Source organism: Battus philenor, unplaced genomic scaffold (genome assembly GCF_028537555.1).
Source record: "Battus philenor isolate CCGP_79_NKW_IND1 unplaced genomic scaffold, ilBatPhil1.0.hap1 SCAF_5, whole genome shotgun sequence".
Taxonomy (NCBI): domain Eukaryota; kingdom Metazoa; phylum Arthropoda; class Insecta; order Lepidoptera; family Papilionidae; genus Battus; species Battus philenor.
The window spans coordinates 7251849-7271630 of record NW_027181715.1 but is presented as its reverse complement, the minus strand read 5'-3'; the positions used below and the strand labels follow the sequence as shown (position 1 = coordinate 7271630).

General features: G+C 31.0%; 1 protein-coding gene across 1 annotated transcript in view; it reads right to left on the bottom strand.

The window, feature by feature from the left end:
- Window positions 1–714: 714 nt before the first annotated feature.
- LOC137929539 (uncharacterized) overlaps window positions 715–19782 on the bottom strand; it is a 33579-nt gene continuing 14511 nt past the window's right edge. Inside the window, exons 2-10 of the mRNA XM_068772538.1 lie at window positions 9366–9595; window positions 4645–7561; window positions 4139–4377; window positions 3951–4027; window positions 3293–3656; window positions 3091–3221; window positions 2868–3017; window positions 2154–2311; window positions 715–2081 (exon numbers count right to left, since the gene is read on the bottom strand). Of these exons, the coding sequence (XP_068628639.1) occupies window positions 1958–2081; window positions 2154–2311; window positions 2868–3017; window positions 3091–3221; window positions 3293–3656; window positions 3951–4027; window positions 4139–4377; window positions 4645–7561; window positions 9366–9441 (4236 nt within the window). The 5' untranslated portion in view covers window positions 9442–9595 and the 3' untranslated portion in view covers window positions 715–1957. The remainder of the gene's footprint in view (window positions 2082–2153; window positions 2312–2867; window positions 3018–3090; window positions 3222–3292; window positions 3657–3950; window positions 4028–4138; window positions 4378–4644; window positions 7562–9365; window positions 9596–19782) is intronic.

Below are 19782 nucleotides of genomic sequence, written 5' to 3'. Positions count from 1 at the left end.
TTGGCGCGTTTGAGTTGAATGCGAGTTTAGGTTGCAGAAAAGAATAGAAGAAGGGAACATTGCCTCATTGATAAGTAAAGATTGTTTAGAATATAATAAAATGTAAATTAAAGTCAATTAATTTAAATTGTAAAGCACCAATCCAGAAGGAACGGTGAAGGATGGGATGCAAGATGTGAAAGATAAAAAAATAGATAGATAATAGAATAAAAGAAGAATGAGTGAAATATATTAATAAGGACATAAGAAGAGAGTAAAAAATGGGAATAATTGATTAAGAAAAACTGTCCCTTTGAACCCAAGAAAAGACTTATACGATAGGTCCCCAATAGCAGTAGCCAAAAAAATTAGCTCATGTTTTTTACAGAATTTTCTTTAGTGCCGTATAGGCAAGTATTTTAAATATTTAAGCCTAAATATCTCGTGAATCGCAACACATTAATAGCCAACCAGAATCATTCATACCTACTACTAATAGTTTTATGTTAACAATGGTATTGTGAATAAGATCCGATTGTGATATGAAAAAAGGATCCAGTTTTAGTCATTTATCTTTAACAATAAGTTATTTCCGAAAACACATGTACATGATATATAACGTATAAGTTAAATCAATGTTTTATTGAAAAAGAGATAAATATGAACCTTAAGAAACCTTCTAAAAACATGTTATTTGACAGGGAATAAAATAAAACAACAAACTTAGGCATATAGTGTAATCTAAATTAGGGATCTTAAAGATTTATTTGTCAAGTATGATTACAATTAAATTATAGATCTAGATGTACAAAAATTGTATATACAAGTGTCATGCATTCATATTTAAAACTATATTAGTCGGTAGATACATTCAACAATAGGAATTTACAATACATGTCTACTTCGAAATGAATTTAGTTCTATCAATAAAATTAGTACAAGTCAAAGAAAATGTTTTAAATAACATTCATCTATTGTAAAATTAATGTAAATAATCAGATAATATTTTTTGCTCATCTTATTTATACTAGTTTAAATTGACGATATTTCATAAAACAGTTCTTAATACAATACAATACCATTCCACACGCGTTGCAATTTCCAACTACGTTGTTAAATTTTGGATTACAAATATAGTATATTAATCCAAAACAACGTAGCACTAAACGATTTCCTATATGTTATAAAGTGACACGTTATTGGCAGTAAGTCACTCATATTCACATAATTATATTATGAACATCCAAAAAATGTACGATTTCACCATATTTACACACATCTATGCTTTAATATTTGGCACAATTACGCATTTCATGCACACACACTGCCTTCTATCAAATCTACTGGTTCTGAGCAAATATAGGTATGCAGAGACTTATCTACAGAAATATATCCTCACCGCAAGTATAATGTAATTATGGTGAGGATTTGTATTAATTTATTTACACCCGCAATCAGTCGTATTTTAATGACGAATAATATTAATTTATGACGTAGTATATATCATTACAATTGGCTTTTATGTAATACTTTGTTTGTTACTAATTATTTATTTTTGTCTATCACAAGGGACATTACGACATTCATTTCGAATAAGCACTGGAAACAATTACAATTGTAAAAAATGTCGAAAGCAAAATAAGTATCACGATTGGCACTATACGTAGTCCTAAATAGGCCGGACTAAAAGCTACTCAAAATACCATATTACACTATGTAAAATCGTAAATCTACCTAAAATGTAGAAATCGAGTAAATTCTGATGTCGTATCGACAAAATTATCGCGTCTCCTGACAAAATCGTCATAAAATTATTGATTTCACAACCTGATGTTCGGTAGCTAATGAACAAATCAAATTCTAGAAGATATGGTAGATCTATACGTTTCACTAAGCCCTACACTTGAAAGTTGAAGGGATGGTATTGTCAATAGAGTCAAGTTTGAGTTAGTGAGTATTCGAAATCGTGTAAACATTTCTAGAAGTTGCTATCGTAGTCGGAACGACGGCGCGAGTAGTGTGAACGAGGATACTCGCCAGTGTACCCGTATACTTGCGATCCACCGCCACCGGTTTGTCCATATAGCTGAGAACCTCCGTATCTGTCAAATATTTACATCAAATAAAAATCTTAACTGTTATTTTGTATAATTATTTATAAGTTTTATACTAACCCATAACCATTCCCAGTTGTACCATATAACTGCGAACCACGTCCAGAATCCGGCGTGTAATGTTGCATGTATTTATGCAACTGAGGTGTCCACTCAGACCTCCAAGAATCACCAGGGTTTGGGTAAGCAAGTTGCTCTATGAACGCTGTTGACATTCTCTGGAAACATGAAATGCAATCTAATCTAGTAGGTTCTTTGAATTTCAGAGTATTGCGCAATTAAAAATTTAAAAAAGAAAGTTAATCTGAAATTGTTTCTATTTATACCAGTAATGAGAAAAATATAATACAAAAGTGATAGATGTATCAAAATTAAAGAAAACGCTGGAAAAAAGATCCTTGTCCTGAAAAGCATTATAGATATGTTATGTGACAGAGAATTTGACAAAATGTTTAGTTTTGTTTTGAAAGTCTTTTCATCCGTCACAAAGTTTATAAGATAGTAAATAAAACTAATTTTATTAAATCAAATATAGAACAGTTTTAGATATTAACCGTAGTTGCCAACACAGTTTAAAATAATGTCTGTAAACGAATGGAAAAATTGTCAAGGTTGTTTTTCGTAATTTTTGATTTCATGGTTTACTCAGTTTGTATTTTGCCATTATCTAGCGAATACAAAAGTATTCACAATTTTAGTTTATATATTATTTTATACACAGGTATGTATCAAAAAAAAATCGTAGTTTTATTATTGACAACATAATTAACTTACCTTTCCAGAAGGAAGGTACGGTAAATCGCGTTCCTTCATTTGGTGTGTATCTTCAAAGCCTCCCATATGACTCTTGTCTAATTCCCGTAACATGTCTTCACTTAAAGGTATTGGTTGTTTTGCCTTTGCACTTTTTTGGCGATTAACAAGCTATAATAAAGTCGAAATATTTAGTTATTTACTTATTAGTAATTTTTATTTAAAGTTTACAAAGTACACTTACGACTGTTACACCAAAAATAATAACGAACAGAAGTGAAGCCATTGCTATGACAATAACCGCAATTCCCCATTGAGGTAAGAACGCTTCTTCATCGGGTTCTACTATTGTTGGCTCTTCTCGTTTTGGCAACACTGTAAATAGGTTTATAATCAGTTAGCGCTAGAAAGAAAATGTTTCAAAAAGTTTATTTAAAGTATATTACCTATAAATTCTGTATATGCTGGATCCATCACAAATTTTCCCATCTCTAACTTTCCAACTGATTTATCAATAGTCTTTGTCATTTTTTCATTACTTTTACTCATTTTTTCTTCATCAGGTTGATCACCTAGCATTACATCGGGATCAAATTTGTCATTTACAACTTCTTCTATTACAGACCCTGCTTTTGCTTCATTGAGAGATTTATGGAATAATCTCTTTAGTTGTAATGTGTCAACTTTTTCTTCTACGTCGTTTAACTCTATAAAATAATCTACGAGGACAGAACCCTGGGTGAAGCCATCAATACGAACACCTTTGTACCATTTACGCAAAAGGTCTGATTTTTTATAGACCGAATTTAACTAAAATAAGAAAAAAAACTTTTATAAATTTATGAACATGCAATATATCTGCAGTTTTATATGTAAAGTAGTTAATACATTTAATTATTGTTACTTAAAAAAGTTCTATTGAAATAATAGAAACATTTTAATGAATAATAAAGTTATTTATTTCGAGCAATGGAAGGCGGTGATAAAAAATTAGACGATCTAAGTTTACTATAGATTATCGAAATGACTTATGTACATTTAATAATTTATTACTAGAGTTAAAAATAAATAGGGTTGAAGTATTATATATGCAAAAGTATTTACCTCTTCCTTTACTTCTTTCGCTAGTTTTTGCCATTCCTTTGTATGATGATCTAATAACTCAGGGACCCACTTAGCACCTAAAATATAATATAAAACATATAATGTAATATAGTAAGAATATTTAAGGAGTATACTATTTATAATTCAATTCAATAAAGTGATAACTTTTAATCGTAAGTATACTGTACCAGCGACAATTTTAATAGTAGCTGCTATATCGCATTCATGTCGACATACACCCGGCGTTGTTGGTGGAGGTGGTGCTACTGTCGTCGTCGTTGTAGTCGTCGTTCTCCTAGTCGTTGGTTCGGTATTTAAAACGTTATACGGAGTTGTAGCTGTAGCATTCCTTTGTGCCTCTAATAGTTTTTCAATCGAAAAAGGTGTTGTGGATGGTGACGGCCAGCCAGTAAATTCGGTAGTGGCTCTAAAAAAAATTCCAATACATAAAACAGGTTTCTTGGATTATCATACAATTAGTTACTGAGAATGACTCAATAATATTTCTTTATTAAATCGACTGGTAATTTCGTGCTTGTACATATTTAATTAACTTTTTTTCCCTATTTTTAAGTACACATATTAATTATTATTGCTAAGTTGTGGTAATATAGTGACAAAATAAAATATGATTTTGATTGTCTAATTTTTTTAATTTATTATATTTTGATTATTTTAATATGGTTTGTGGTACCTGGTCGGCCAGCCTTTTTGAATATTGGGCGTTACTGGAGGTGGTCCCATGTCCAGACTTGATTTTGGAGTAGTTTTTCGAGCAGATTTTCCACCTGGTCTTGAAGGAAATACTAATTTTATTCCACCGGTCGCTTTTGTACTCGTACTAATTGTACTTGATTCCGGAGTTTCATCAGAAGTATTTTGATTGAATCCGGGTGGTAGTAAGTTAGAAATGTCAGCGATTTTTAATTTATTTATTATATTATCACTGGTTGTTGTTTCACTTGTATTCAATTTATAATTAGGAGGTAAAAGTGCGGATATATCTACAGGAACAGCGTTAGCTGGTAATTTTATTTTAGTTTTTGGACTTTCAGTAGTTGTGGTACTAGATGTATTATTGATTTTAAAACCTTTAGGTAAGAAGGCAGAGATATCCACTTTTTGGACTTTATCCAAAATATCAGTTCCTTTAGGTTGTGGTGACTCTGAAACTGGAGGTTTGTAGCCCGGTGGCAAAAATTTATTAATATCGTCTTTTTGTATTTTCTTTATTAAATCTTCTTGAAGTTTATCCTTCGGTCTATATTCTTTAGGTAGCAAAGATTTATCATCAAGTATAATAACTTTATTCTTGGAACTTATTCCAGACGATCGTGCTTGTGTTCCACTTATAGTGGGAATGTGCGAAGAAGTGATCGGAACAGGAGCAGTCGTAGTTGTTGTAGTGGTCGTTGTAGTAGTTGTGGTTGTTGTGCTGGTACGCTTATCTTTGAATGAAGGTTTTGGTTTATAGCCCGGAGGTAAAAATCCGGAGAGGTCATCCATAATAGTAACTAAAGAAGGTTTTTTTCGAGGTTTGGGCGTTGTTGAAGATGTTACACGAGGAGTAAATTTCTTAATCATCACTGGTAATGGTTCCGGAGATGATCTTTCAGTTATTGCGGTAAACTGAGTACTTTTTAATGTAAATATGTTAGGTAAAGTAGGAGTAGTAGAATAAGTCGTACTTTTAGAAGTAGTATTCATTTGTTCGGTTGTAGATTCTGTAATAAGTTCAATATTTTTATTGTCGCTATTTAAGTTTCCAGATAAAACACTGCTAGATAGTTCTGATTGAATGCTATCCAATTTATCATTTATATTCTCAGTTGACGATGAACTGTTGATAATACTCGTTTGATCATGTGTATTAGAGCTTGTTACATTTTCTTCGTCCTCTTTCTCATCCGTAAGTACCTGTTTTTTCTCCTCTTGTTCTACAGTAGGGAATGGCAAAAACCGAGCCCCTGAAACACTGCGACTCGTTTGTACTGAGGCAACAACTATCCAATTTTCTGTAGTAACCGGTGGCAATTCATCACTATTTTGATCATTTAAGTGACTCGAAGAAGTTTTTTGTACAGGTGTAGAAGTACTTGGTCTTAATGTTACTTCTGGAATGGATATAGTTCCATTAACTACACTTTTTGTAGTCACAACTGAAACAACTTCTTGACCTAAAATTGAAGGCGTTTCGACCGATGATATATCTTCACTGGAATAAACTTTAATATTTGGAGCCGTCGAATTATTGGATTCAGGGTCTGCTTGATCAATTACTGTAGTATCAACAAATTCTTTGAAGTTGTCGTCTTTTACCATTTTATTTACAGGTTTCATTACAAGAACGTCGAATGTATTTGTAGTATTTGTCACAACTTCTTCATTATCTTTTTCTGGTTCAGCTTCAGTTGCATCATATTCGTCGTATATGTCAGTAACCGGTTCAGTCGCAGAAAAAGGAATGGGAGTAGTAGAAGTTTTAACTTCTGAATTTTCTGGCTCGTCATAGTATTCAACATATTCTTCTTCATCCTCAAGTTCTTCATTTTCATCATCATTAGGAATGTCTGCACTTGAATCTCTTTCGGTACTAGTGGATAAAGTTGTTTTGTTGTGAAAAATATTCGAAGATGGCGTTTTATCTGTAGACATGTTACCAGCGTTCATAAAACTAGCATCTGCTTTGCTGTCATTAGGAGTTTCAACATCAGAAACATTGTTTGCTTTTATTACTTGTACATCAAAAGAGTTTTGAGTCTTCTTCATTAATTCTCTAAACGAAGTCAGGTCACCTATGTCCTCTTCCAGTAATGGCTCAATATCTAATAGTGATTTGTATTCAGTGGAAGAGGTGCCGTGAAAAGGTACATTTTTAATTGTTTTGGATTGATTACCCAGGACGTACTTATTGTTGTCAGAAAGTAAGAAATTGGTTTTACTAGCTGTCACAGGTGAATTAAAATGTGAATATCGCGAGCTGTTCGATTTCACATTATTTTTTTGCTTTGACATAAAATTATTTGGATTGTATGTAGTGACTCTATGCTGATCAAATAGATCTTGGTTATCGTTTTCAACCGCCTCATCATGTGGAATATGTCCACTTTGCCCGTTGCTTTTTAAACTATTTCCATCGAAAGGAAGGGCTTTGAATCTATTATTTTGCAGGTAATCAATATCAGGATTGTTTATTGTTATTTGTCCCAAAAAGGTTTCTTGTTTTGAAGGATCATTTTGATAAGCCACGGAATGTATTTGACTGATATCAGGTCTTTTAGTTGATGCAGGATGCACAATTTGAAAATTATAGGGTAGTGAAGGTCTAAACCTTTGGCGTTGTGATGGACTGAACTCTGGCTGATTCACATAATATTGAGTACCCGATTGACTTCTTCCTGTTGGTAACTGAAAGGGGGACGGGTTTTGATTATAACTAGGATTTGGGAAACGCACTTGGCCGCTATTAAATAAAGGTTGTTGGGAATAAGTTGATACTTTATAACTATCTCCTTGATCGTAAAAGGATGCTGGCCTTGTATTTGGAAATAGTGATGGCTGAACTTGAGCAAAATTTCTTTCCACTGGTGTATAATAAAAGTCGTTTTCGTCTGCAAAAATTAAATTTAATTAGTACGCTACACTAAATATAATACTCGGTTAAAAGTGAATTTAATATATGCAAAAATAATCTTATGTACTTTTAATACAAATCTATAACAAGTGGTACAACATGTGCTTTGTAGTACATATTGTAGTAATGACTTATTTTTTTAATACAAATTTTCTAAGAAAAAATTGCTACTACGTATGTAGAATTTCAATTTACTATTAATAATACCTTTTAGGAATTATAAAAGTACTAAACACTTCATAATCTTTATAATATATTTAAAAGCGCTTCTATCTCTTTACACTAAATTTTGTTTCTGTTATTATATTATAATTAAAATTTGATTTAACTATTCTCTACGTGTAGTTGTTGAAACGGTTTTTTAAGTGTTATTTAACTGACTTTACCGTAAGCATACGAGTATTGTTAATTGTCTTTGTTTATTAAAATCGTTGGTTTTATTGCTGTTTAATGTGATCAAATAATTTTTTCAGCAATGATTCTCTCACAAAATGTAGTTTACTAAGTCTTTTACTTAATTCTAACGTGAATTTAATTTATTTCAATGTTTACTGACCATTACGAATTCATGTTTAAAAGTAGAACAGCAGCAACGTACATAGCGTGACAAGTTTAGCAACTTCATAAAAACATTGTCAACATAAGTTTTGAGTTTTAGACAGAAGGTAAAAGAACAAAATAAAAGCTATTAACTGCAAAAGTTGTAATAGTTATTATTAGCTACGAAATAAGATGTTTTGAATTCATATAAAATATTTTGTTTATAATTGCGATGTGCAAAAAATATTATTGTAACATTTAACACTCGGAAGTCACTTTATAGAGACCTTGAAACAATAATAAATTACACGTTTCTGCTAAAATCAGATTCCAATATTCAAGAACAAAAACTAGGAAAAACCCGTGAAGGACTTTAATGAATCAATCAAATTTATTAGTAATCACGATGATATATTTAGTAGTAAAACCTAGTCACTTTAGACAATGATATATAAAACAAATACCTAAAGGTAATTGCACTTAGAATTCAAATTATATTCATGTTCCTTTTAACCTTTTTAATAACATTAATGCTTTTTATCGAGTTATATACAATTAAGATTTTTAAAACTAATAAACACCTTTTAATGAGAAATTAAATCTTATTTAAAGAAATAAAATGCTATTAGCATGCCAACTATCTATAACAATTTTATAATTTATCAATAATTGAATTTTTAAATCGCAGAAAATATCTTAACTGTTCGTTACTTTTTCTAAAGAACAAAAATGAAAGAAATGGTAGTGAAAAGGTCCCCAATTGCGCAGGTGGCATGCGAATAAACCTTAATGGCTATAGCGAGTGGTCGCTGTTCGTAACTTAGCTTTGAATAATAAATAGAGCGCCGGTTAGTCGGCACACGTGGGCGACAACCCCCAGGCTTGTTCGCCCACTTCAGCAAACTGTTATTTTATTATACTTTTATTTTAAATATATTACTGCCTGTTTATAAAGGCTTTAATTGTTGTTATTTAATCGCAGATGAATAAATCTGGGCTTTAATTTTTAAACAAGCCATGAAAATTTTTAAACAGAATTTCGCTTATTTAAAGTAACATTAAGCATAACTATAGCGAAGACTTGTGTTATAGAAATGGACGTCTTACGGCTGAAGTGATCACGATGAAAAATGAAACGTTTTTTTGGTAATGAAATGTGTGATTTGTGGGAAATAGCATATCAATAAAATTACTGCTAAATTTGGCAAGGATCATGTACGCGAGCATTATATAGGCCTTACCTTGGCACTGTGTATCCTTAATTATAAAAAGCAGAAACGCTGCAATAGTAACAATCCTCCAACGTCGTCTTCCCATTTTGAATAAATAATTTTCACCGTTTCATTTATATTCCTTTCACTTCTTACCAACCTGCAACATTTAAATAGCTTTCTGTTTCTTCAGTAATGTCATGGTACTGTTGTTGGAGTTATCATGGATTATGTCTGCTTGTTCCGCTGTAATGTCACATCTGGAACAATCGAAAAATATTTTTGTTAATATTAAAGGAAATAGAGGTCCAAAATTTAAGAACAATACTCTGAAAACTAAAGTAATTTAATAAAAAAAAATTATTATCATCCTAATTTCAATCGCAGGGCATCCACTGCTGAATATAAGTCTATCCCATATATTTGCAATAAAACCGACTGGAAGTGACCTGTTTCTAGTGTTTTCCGGCAACCTCAGCAAGGTCATCTTTTCACTTTGTGGTTGAACGTCTATCGCTGCGCTTGACGGTAAAAAAAAGTTTTTTGTAAAACGAAAATTTCAAGTATTAATAATGTACAATAAATATCAACTTTATTATTTATTCTCGTGTTGTAGTTTGAAAAATTTTTCCCGTGATAAATAAGTTAACAATAGTCAGCACTGCCTGTATTATAATAATTTATCGATAAAGAATAAAGAAAGTCCGAAGCGGTACGGCTTCTGAATTTTGATATCTTCGATGAGATTCCATATAAGAATTCTGAACATATAACGAGTAAGCCGGTATAAGTGGTAAAGTATTTAACTTGGCGGCGTACGTGGCAAGAATGGAAACATTTAGTCGACCAATCGCAATGAAATTCAATTACAGATGTAATGCGAAGGCAACTCAAAGTATTAATTGCTTTTTGATATTCCAATTATAAAGTACACAGGTAAAGTTAAAAGGAAAATTTTATTCTTAAGTAAATCAACGGAGACTGTGGATAGGTTACTCTTCGCTTTGTGTCTTTCAATTTTTATCTGGCAAATAAACAATACCTCTTTAACTTTCTACACAATGTTATGAATCGCTACATGTTATATATATATATATGTACATCATCATGTATATATAAATATATATATATATATATATATATGTATATATACGAGTATATATATATATATCTAAAAATTTAAATAAAATAAATATATATTAATCTCATGTATACTTCATGAGCCTTTATTTGTACATTGATATTGTAAGTGTAATTTATCCGACTTGTGATTGCATTATCTAATTAACGGAATTGTTCATTGACATTTCAATAACATGACTTCTGTTGTTATTATTCCTCTAATGCATATTTAGAAAATGAGTAATAAATAACCACTGCTGTATTTCCTTTGCTTGTTTACAAGCGAACGACAATCACCTGTATTGTTAATTGTTTTTCTTACTAGTAAACTATCATTATTGGGGTGTTAAGGCGGGTGTGAATCTTAGTGACGGTTACAAAAATGATTTTAGTTTAGTAGATCCGACCATCATGTCGGCGTTTTGGGTATCATAAGTGATAATGTAGAAAAAACCAATCTTTCCTTTTTATTTTATTAATTTCTAATTTTCTCAACGCGGGCTTCCTTATGGGTAAACGAGGGCTTTATTCCACTGTGATGGAAACTGGTCGATGTTATTTTTATATTTTTTGGGTATGTAATTCAAATAAATGATAGATTTCTATAGATATTTTCCTTTAGATTCATGCAACAATGGTAAATTATAATTCAAACGAAGTGGGCATGAGTCGAGGACTGAACTGGTGTCCAACAAGAATATGTCGCAATCTTTTAAACCACCGTTGTGCATTTTTATGTGGTACCGTACCAAGCATTTGTTTTGGCACATTAGGCAGAAGACTAAGACTTATAGCGAAGAATTACTGCGTTTAGTTTTGCAGAGAGATAACGCTTTTCGTAGTGTTTCGACAATTTGGTATATACGTGATTTTTGAATATAGGTTTAAATGCTTTACAGTTGTAGAATTGTTAAACCTTTACAAAAGAATAATATTTCCGACATCTACAAATGTATATCTAAATATCTACAAGTGTATTTAAGTGTTAAATTGCAGTAAAACCTATTTGATTGATCAGTCTGTATCTGGTTTGTTTTGATGTCATTAATTAGATGACCTTTAATAAAAATCTCGATTTGTATTTAGAATACGAAGAATACTTCTCCCTGGCACATTTTTGACAGTGTTATCACTTATAATGCAGCGGTTTGTAGACAATGCATCAAAGATAATTATAGCATGCCTTTTTTAAGAGAGCATCGCGGCTGAATACAAAACGTAGTGAAACGTAAAGCGACGCGTTCGCTGCGTCACGTAGATACCGTCGGCAGCGGCTGCGCGTTCGCCACGTGAAAGCGGCTCGTTACGGCTCGATGGGCAGTTTCTCGTATACGCACTCCGGTATTGATGGATATACATATGTTACTTCCACCTGCGGGATATCAACATTTAAATTTCAGCGCGTAATCTTGATTATTTAGTTTTATTAAACACGCTGTAATCAATGATTTCTTTCTATTTTAATGATAATAATATTTTATTTAATAAAATATATATTAACTTGTTTCTTTTATAATTTAAAACTTTTTTTAACTGGGTTACACTGATGCTCAAGTGACAGTTGTAGATTCCGAGAATTCCAGGGGTAAGAGCGGTCTGTTAAGGTAGCAAAACTCGAGTGTTTCCTATGAAGCCTCAGTTAGGGTAACTACATGCTATAGTTTCACCAGATTAAGTTTAAATACTCATCTTCTACCTCAAAGATTTATTTTAGAATTTTCTTTTTAATTATATAAGATAAGATTAGAGCTATTACTATGTACAAGAAAAAAAATTGGTGTGTTGTTCTTCAAATGAATTCTTCTTTTATATGATTGCCTTTGCAATAACTTTGACACGATTAAAATTTGTATTAAATAGTGTCTGTTAAATATAAATTACATTTACAGTTTTTTAGTTCATGTACATGTTAAATGTTCAATGAAACGTTATAATTATATTGTGACCTTTTTCTATTACGATGACCGAATTTAGAATTAGGAAATTTTTTAAAATTCACCGAGTTGAAATTGAGGAAATAACTACAGTCCGCTAATAATTACGGTTATATCACTTTGCTAAGATAATGTATGTGTAAATTAATATATGTATTATGTATCATTAAGTATATGTCTTGATTATAAGAACGCGTTTATTGATTTTCATTAATATGAAACGATTATATCAATACTTTTAGAGTTTAAAATTAAATACATACATTAAATATTTGTCGAACGTTTTTTATCAAATTTTCATAAAAAAATCTTTAGGTAAGAATAATCCTACCTAAAGATTTTTTCAAAAATTTTTATTATCTCTTATTGATATCAAGATGAACCTACTCCCTGTTTACGGGATAAATATCTTAGACCTGAAAAGAACAAACGAAAATAACGGCGAAACTATACAATATTTTAAAGATCAACAAAGTATATATTTAATGAACATTAAAATAGTTTGGAGACGAATAAATAATTTCCAAGGATTGTTATTATCCATGTAGTCATTTACAATGTAGTAAGTAACCCACAGCACACAAATGTTCTTTAATATTTTTTTTAATCTAACAACTGTAGGCTTGTGAATATTATCTGGGATTCTATTGTTAAAGCCTATATATCTCCCTCAGTAAGATTTACTAAGTCGATAAACACTAGTCTTAGCTATGCATGTTATAGGTTGTAATTACTGGCATTGCACATATTTTCGCGCTTAATTGCTTTAGTAAGAATGTTGCACAACGTGCCCAGTCTCATACAAGTAAATAACGTAAGCCTAAGCGTGTCTCAGGCAGATTTAAATTGCCCCTATTGTGGAGGTTATGAAACATTCTCACGGTCGATGTATTGTCATGTACGAACCCATAAGTTTGCGTCACATCAATTAACATTCAATTTCGATTACTTTTGTGATTTGTTATTGACCGCTGAATATTTTTCTTTCTATTTGTATTACGAAAGTATGAATAAACAGCCATTGGTATAAAGATCAATTTTAAAAAAAATTATATCCACTTATTATCACCTTCACAAAATCCGTTTCTGACTAGACAAGATTAGTAATCAGAATAAGAGGTAAGATAAGAATATCGCTCCTTATTTTTCTCCAGTTAAAACAACGAGGCAGGTTTCGTGATTTATTTTCATTAAAGAATATTATTTATCCAAGACTTTTTCTTCTTGTTATCTCAAGGATTTAACATTTCTTCATATAATTTACATATTCAATAAGAGTTTAAACAAGAGGTCAAACATGTCGAGTTCAACTCGTCTGGGACTGCCCAACACTGTGTTCGGGAAACTGCGAAACATCTTTTCTGCCAATATCCTTCGGTGTCTTAACATGAAGGGTACATTGACAACGTATATTGACTCACCTCAATGAAATATTGCCTCATAATTCGAGCCACATTTGCAGGCTCTCAGTTACTCTCCGAGACATAGAGAAGGTTATGTTGATGATTTCATGATTTCTTTACAAGGTCGAGTCAAGAATGAGGAGATGCGTAGACAAAAGAAAGTAATTGACTTAGCCCAGCAGATTTGCAAGTAGAAGTGGCAGTTAGCTAGCTACATAACGTGTAGAACGGATAACCTCTGGGGCCTTGAGGATTTGAAGTGGAGATCACGTATAAGCGTCGTAGTGTAGATTGTCCACCCCAAAGTAGGACAGATGTCCTTGTAGAAGTCGTCGGAAGACGTTAAACGCAGACCCTTTTTTACTGATTTTATTGGAAATCTACGAGGATGACTTATGTTCTGCTGTGGACATCCTCTTGGTGAAATAATGAATGATTATATGACATTTCGTTAATGAATTGCATTAGTCCGAATAAGTAACGTACTTTTAAGTAAGTCTTTATAATTTTAATAACCAAATCTAAACACTACAGTTGATTGTGTGTCAATCTACTAAACGGTTTTTTGTATATTGGATTTTTTGTCATAATGGTTACCTTGAAGGCCTACGTATCTCAAGGTGTCTGTTGTACTAATAACTATGCGAAGGTCCATTTGACACTTTATAAAAGTACAGTGATAAACACAGCACGCCTCGTCAATGATCAATTTGTCGTGACTAAAAGACATAAATAGTTAGCGTTGACCGGCCTTCTTATATGAACCTTCGAAAAGCAAGCACTCAACACTATCGATACAACGACTATAAACTTTTATTGTGGGGTGTGTCGAATTGTTTTATTGCTAATGTTTTTTTTTTTATTCTCTGACAATTTGATTAGTTCTTAACCATGAAGGGAAGACGTGTCAATATAAGAGATTCCTATTTTTTTGAGAAATTCATTGAAAACTTATTTTAACATAAAACCGTGTAAACATTGACTTTTATCAGAATTATAAACCTGATTTTAATTATTATACATAAACTTTATAATCTCCAACCAAGTAAAATAAAGACAGTAAACACAAATGACCCAAAAAGGTATCTAGGTTGTTAAAGAAACATCGATGTTTTACGATGTCACAAAATAAAAAAATCTTACTTTTCTGACACAAATGTTTTAATTTTTTTATGAAATAATTTAGTAATGATAATTAAAGGATCACAACGTGTATGTTTATAGCGAACGCATATTGCGTCATAATTAACTAATTAGGAGGTTATAAACCATCCAATTTCACTAAATAATTCATGAACTAATAGTAATGTTAGCTTTGTGACATTGGAGTATTCCCCGTGTTATTACTACATGAATGCACAAAAGGCTGTTATTATACATATAATTGTTATAATAAAATTATATTGGATATGGAATATTTAATTTTACTGAAGCTTGTATTTATTTACAGTCAAAATTATTATTATAAATAAATTACAATTTGATGTTTTGTTAAGATAAAAGATTAATTTAGCGTAAAATTTCATTATACTATCTATTGATTTTAAATTTTATGGTAATAGGTTTAGAAGGAATCGCGGATCTGTGTAAAATAAATGCTGATTTTCTCGTTAAGAATAACTGAAAAAAGTGATTTGATTCTTTATCATTATTAACTAACAAAAGTGAGTATTCGCTTTTAGTAATCAGGTGGAGGTTGTATTCCTCTAGGAGCTATCATAAATGATACATAAGTTACCGATGAGCGCATCGCGTATTTACATTTTCAATAATTAATTAATATTTACAACTTCACAACATATTTTCATTAAATTTTCATGATATGACATATATCATTTTCGTTATTCATTTTAATTCTGTCTTTAGCTTATATTGATATGTTATTAAGCTATAACTGAGAAGTGTATAACTTTCCACAATTGGGACACCATTCGTCTCTGCGAGTGGTAAAGGTTCATAATGTGAGCCCAAAGAGAATCGAGGTTGTCTCCAACGAGTATGTATCCTATCACTGATAATGGTTCACGGATGTACTGATTTGTTTAGAATATTTTTCTAAAACGTTTATGTGCATTGGCGGTTCTATGTTATTTAAACGAAAGAGGCGTCTTTCGGAAAATCAAGACACGATATTGATGTCTCCAGAGAAACTATCTCCCGACTCAGAAACTTAGATCAAGATGCGTTTGGAACCCTCGTAGCTTTCAGTTGAAGGATGCCATTTTAGAGGAGCTGAATTTGATTGTTGTTTTGATTTACATAAGTCATCGCTGTAAATTATCCTCAGTGGAGAGTAATTTAAATAAATATGTAGGTAAATAAGTATAATTCTCTACTTCTAGCCACCTCTACCATTTTTCGTAAATAAAACTTAAAAAACTCTGAAATGATCAAAAATATTTTATATTAAAGTAATCAAAATGAAATATAAAACTAAAAATAGTAGTTTTTTTTATCTTGTTGAATTTTATACATCGCGATGAGGAATGACGACAAATCACAATGAAAATAATTGAACTTTTTGTTTTCTTAGATATGTATGAAATAGCACTTGATCTTAAAAATTAATAATCTTTTGTATACATATGTAGAAGAAAATTTGAAAATTGAAACGGTACATAAACGTATTAATTTATTAATAAAATTACATGAAAGAATTCATTGTACATAATGTCTCTTCGTTCCAGTTAACAAAGGCATGAGCAATTGGAGCGTATAAAAATTCTATCGCGGCTTAAGTAATATCATAAATTGCTTTAATCTACTTATTGAAAGCAAAAAGAAAAAAGTTGTTCCGAAATCGACTCAAGCTGGGGCTAAGTGTTTCATATCGTTTGAACATACGTTTTTTGATTAGTATTTTGTCTTATGTTATCAGCTTTCGAGCGTCCACTTTCCTCGTCGTGGAGCCATTAATAATTAAGTAATAAATATTTTTTTTCGATCTCTCTTGTAATATCTTTTCCATAAATTATGTTATGTTATTATATAAAATATTAATGTATTTTGAAAGGTACGTCAAATATTTTTTTGGGCTGTACAAAATATTTTCTTTAAAAAAATTAAAAATTAAAATTGGAAATATTTATTACTTAATCCTATTTTTTACCATTACGTGAACTTTAAAGTTTGTATACTATGTATCAGACTTAAGATGTTTCGGTCTTTTATTATTTGAAAGCAATAGTTACATCACATAATATAGCAATAAATCTATAAATCGATAAATAATTAAAGTAAACAATTAAATTTTCATTTTCATTTTTTTGTCAGTGTGATTGGTTAAAGTGAAAGTTATGTAAAAGGGTGAATGTTTAGCTTATTTGACAGCAAACAGCTTTAAAGCTTTTACAAATGTTTCCACACACCCTGAATAAAGTGCTTGCTCTGATAAGTTAAATTAAGTTATCTTTTTCTTTTAGAATGCGACAGACTAGTCACTTGTGTAAGTACAAAGTTACCAGCAACATGTGGTAAATAACGATTCTTTTAATATGTAGTAATTTGAAATTTGAAAATGCGTTTTGTTATTATTTTATCATTACGTTATTTATTATTTGCATGACTCTTGATTTTAGGATAGCAGGAACTGTATATTAATTTACAGCAAAATACATTCAATCCTATAAAGGTTTTACACCTATAACTCTTCACACTTTAAATCTATGTCGTTCTTATTTAATTAGTAAAAACATCTTTAGTGTAATTAATTTCTATTAAGATCCATAGTCTGCTAAATTGTCCGCGAAACTCTTGTTACTTATCGGGGTCAATTTTATATGTTTTTCTTTTAATTCCCACATTAGAAGATATGAAAAGTTACATCTATACAAGTCACAAACTGTTTGAAGAAACAACAATTTCGCTTGAAAAGGACCCGAACTTGCGACCTACGACTCCCGGACGTTGTCGTCACATTACTGCACTTTCTAAATTTTGTTACGTAAAATACATTCAAGATATTTCTTATCAGAGAAAAGTGAATGTTATGTGATTTAGCATGTTACTGTGCAAATCTTTAATACTAAATAAATCTGCAAAAAGAAATTGGAAATAATTCTTTTCCTAAACAACCCTGCAATCCAGAACAAATGGACAATGAAAATAATATTGTTTTATTTTTCTCCAAATATAAGTTGGAAAAACAGCACATGTTGTCTGAAAACAAATATTTTTGTCGTCGGTAAGGTAAACAACCACATATGTAATCCTTTCCTTCGATAACAATATTTTTAGGTTCCTATTAACATATGTGAACTATGAATGTTGCGTATCAATAAATATTTATTACGTTTCTTCCGCTCCGAAACAGGTTAACTTGTAATAAAATATGCATTCTTGATGATAGAAATATTTGTGTTAAAAAATTTCATGACTGTTTAAGCTTTGTACCTGTTTAAACTGTGCCATTATGCATGTTTATATACATACTTATAATGTATCTATCACGGATCCTCCTCTTTGTGTAATATTATGATACGCAGAGGACGTTGCCACCAATAAAAGTTAAAATCTGGAAATTTTTTGTGGGCAGTAGCAATCCTTCATAATTAATGCAATAAGTGATTGAATTATATATATATATCTAATATATAAAATTCTCGTGTCACGGTGTTCGAACTTGAACTCCTCTGAAACGGCTTGACCGATTTTTACCAAATTTTATATGCGTATTTAGTAGGTCTGAGAATCGGCTACTATCTATTTTTATACCCCTAAGTGATAAGGGTTGTTCACCCTTAAAAATTTTTTTTTATTTTTTTAACGAAATTTTTTGTTTTTATTTTTTTTTATGATACAACATACAAAAATACATACAACCCTAAATTTTCACCCCTCTACGATCAACCCTTATTTTTAAATTGAAAATTAAAAATATTTTTTTTGCAAAACAACGTTTGCGGGATTAGCTAGTATATATATATATATATATATATATATATATATATATATATATATATATATATATATATATAACAAAACTGACCGAATGAACCCAACCCTCAGTCCACTACCGATAGGCTACTACTTCTCAAGATGGCCGATGGTCGGCCTCAATTACTCAATTATATGTTTTAAAAGTTTATTTCTTAAACCGCTTTACTGATTATTAAAAAAAGTTATCGTTAAGTAGTAAATTTTGCTAAATATTAGTTATGAAAATGGATTAATACAGTGAAATATTCGAGCTGGCAATCAAGTCTAGACCTTATTGTTTGGTATACAGAACATAAAACTCAGCCAACATCTAGGAGATGTAATAACTAAGCACATTAGTCTAACATCTATAAGGTTTATTAGCGCAATTTCTATTACTTATTACTCAACGAGTTTGTTTGGCGCGTTTAAGGTCGGAGCAGCCGGTTAGCAACCTTGTTCTCCCCCTCTTTTTATCTCCACATCCCCCCTACCTTTCTTGATATATACTTTCACTCGCGGCGGCCTTCCTGCGTACTTTTGACAGCATTAAATAATACGGATATTCTTACGCCGCTCTCAGAGTTAAACCATTTTCGGAAATACGGCATTGTATAAACAAATTTATTAACGCATGCTGTGTATGTGTAGTGCGAAAGGTTATTGAAAGGCATTGCATGACACTTAGTACTAAATATTTAAGTGGAAGAATAACATCACCTAAAACTCAATGTTAAATTGTTTAGGTGTTGAATACTTTACAAGCAAATTATATGCAATATAAATAATTTGACGTATTATCATTTACAGTTCTATTAATAAAATATTAAACTATTTAATTTCATTAATCGCCCTTAACCATAATACGAACTTCATCTAATAAGTGGGTTTATTACTCCAGATAATTAAGTTAACAAGAAAACAAGTTGATCAGAATGTACTGCTGTTGTCAAAAACATTTTAAGCATGATTCAGTAACTTTATATCTCTCATGCTTTTAAAGTAGTGAGATAAAATAATTTTAAGCACAACGTTCTGAGACTCGATTCAAAATGGCGGTATAAATATTTT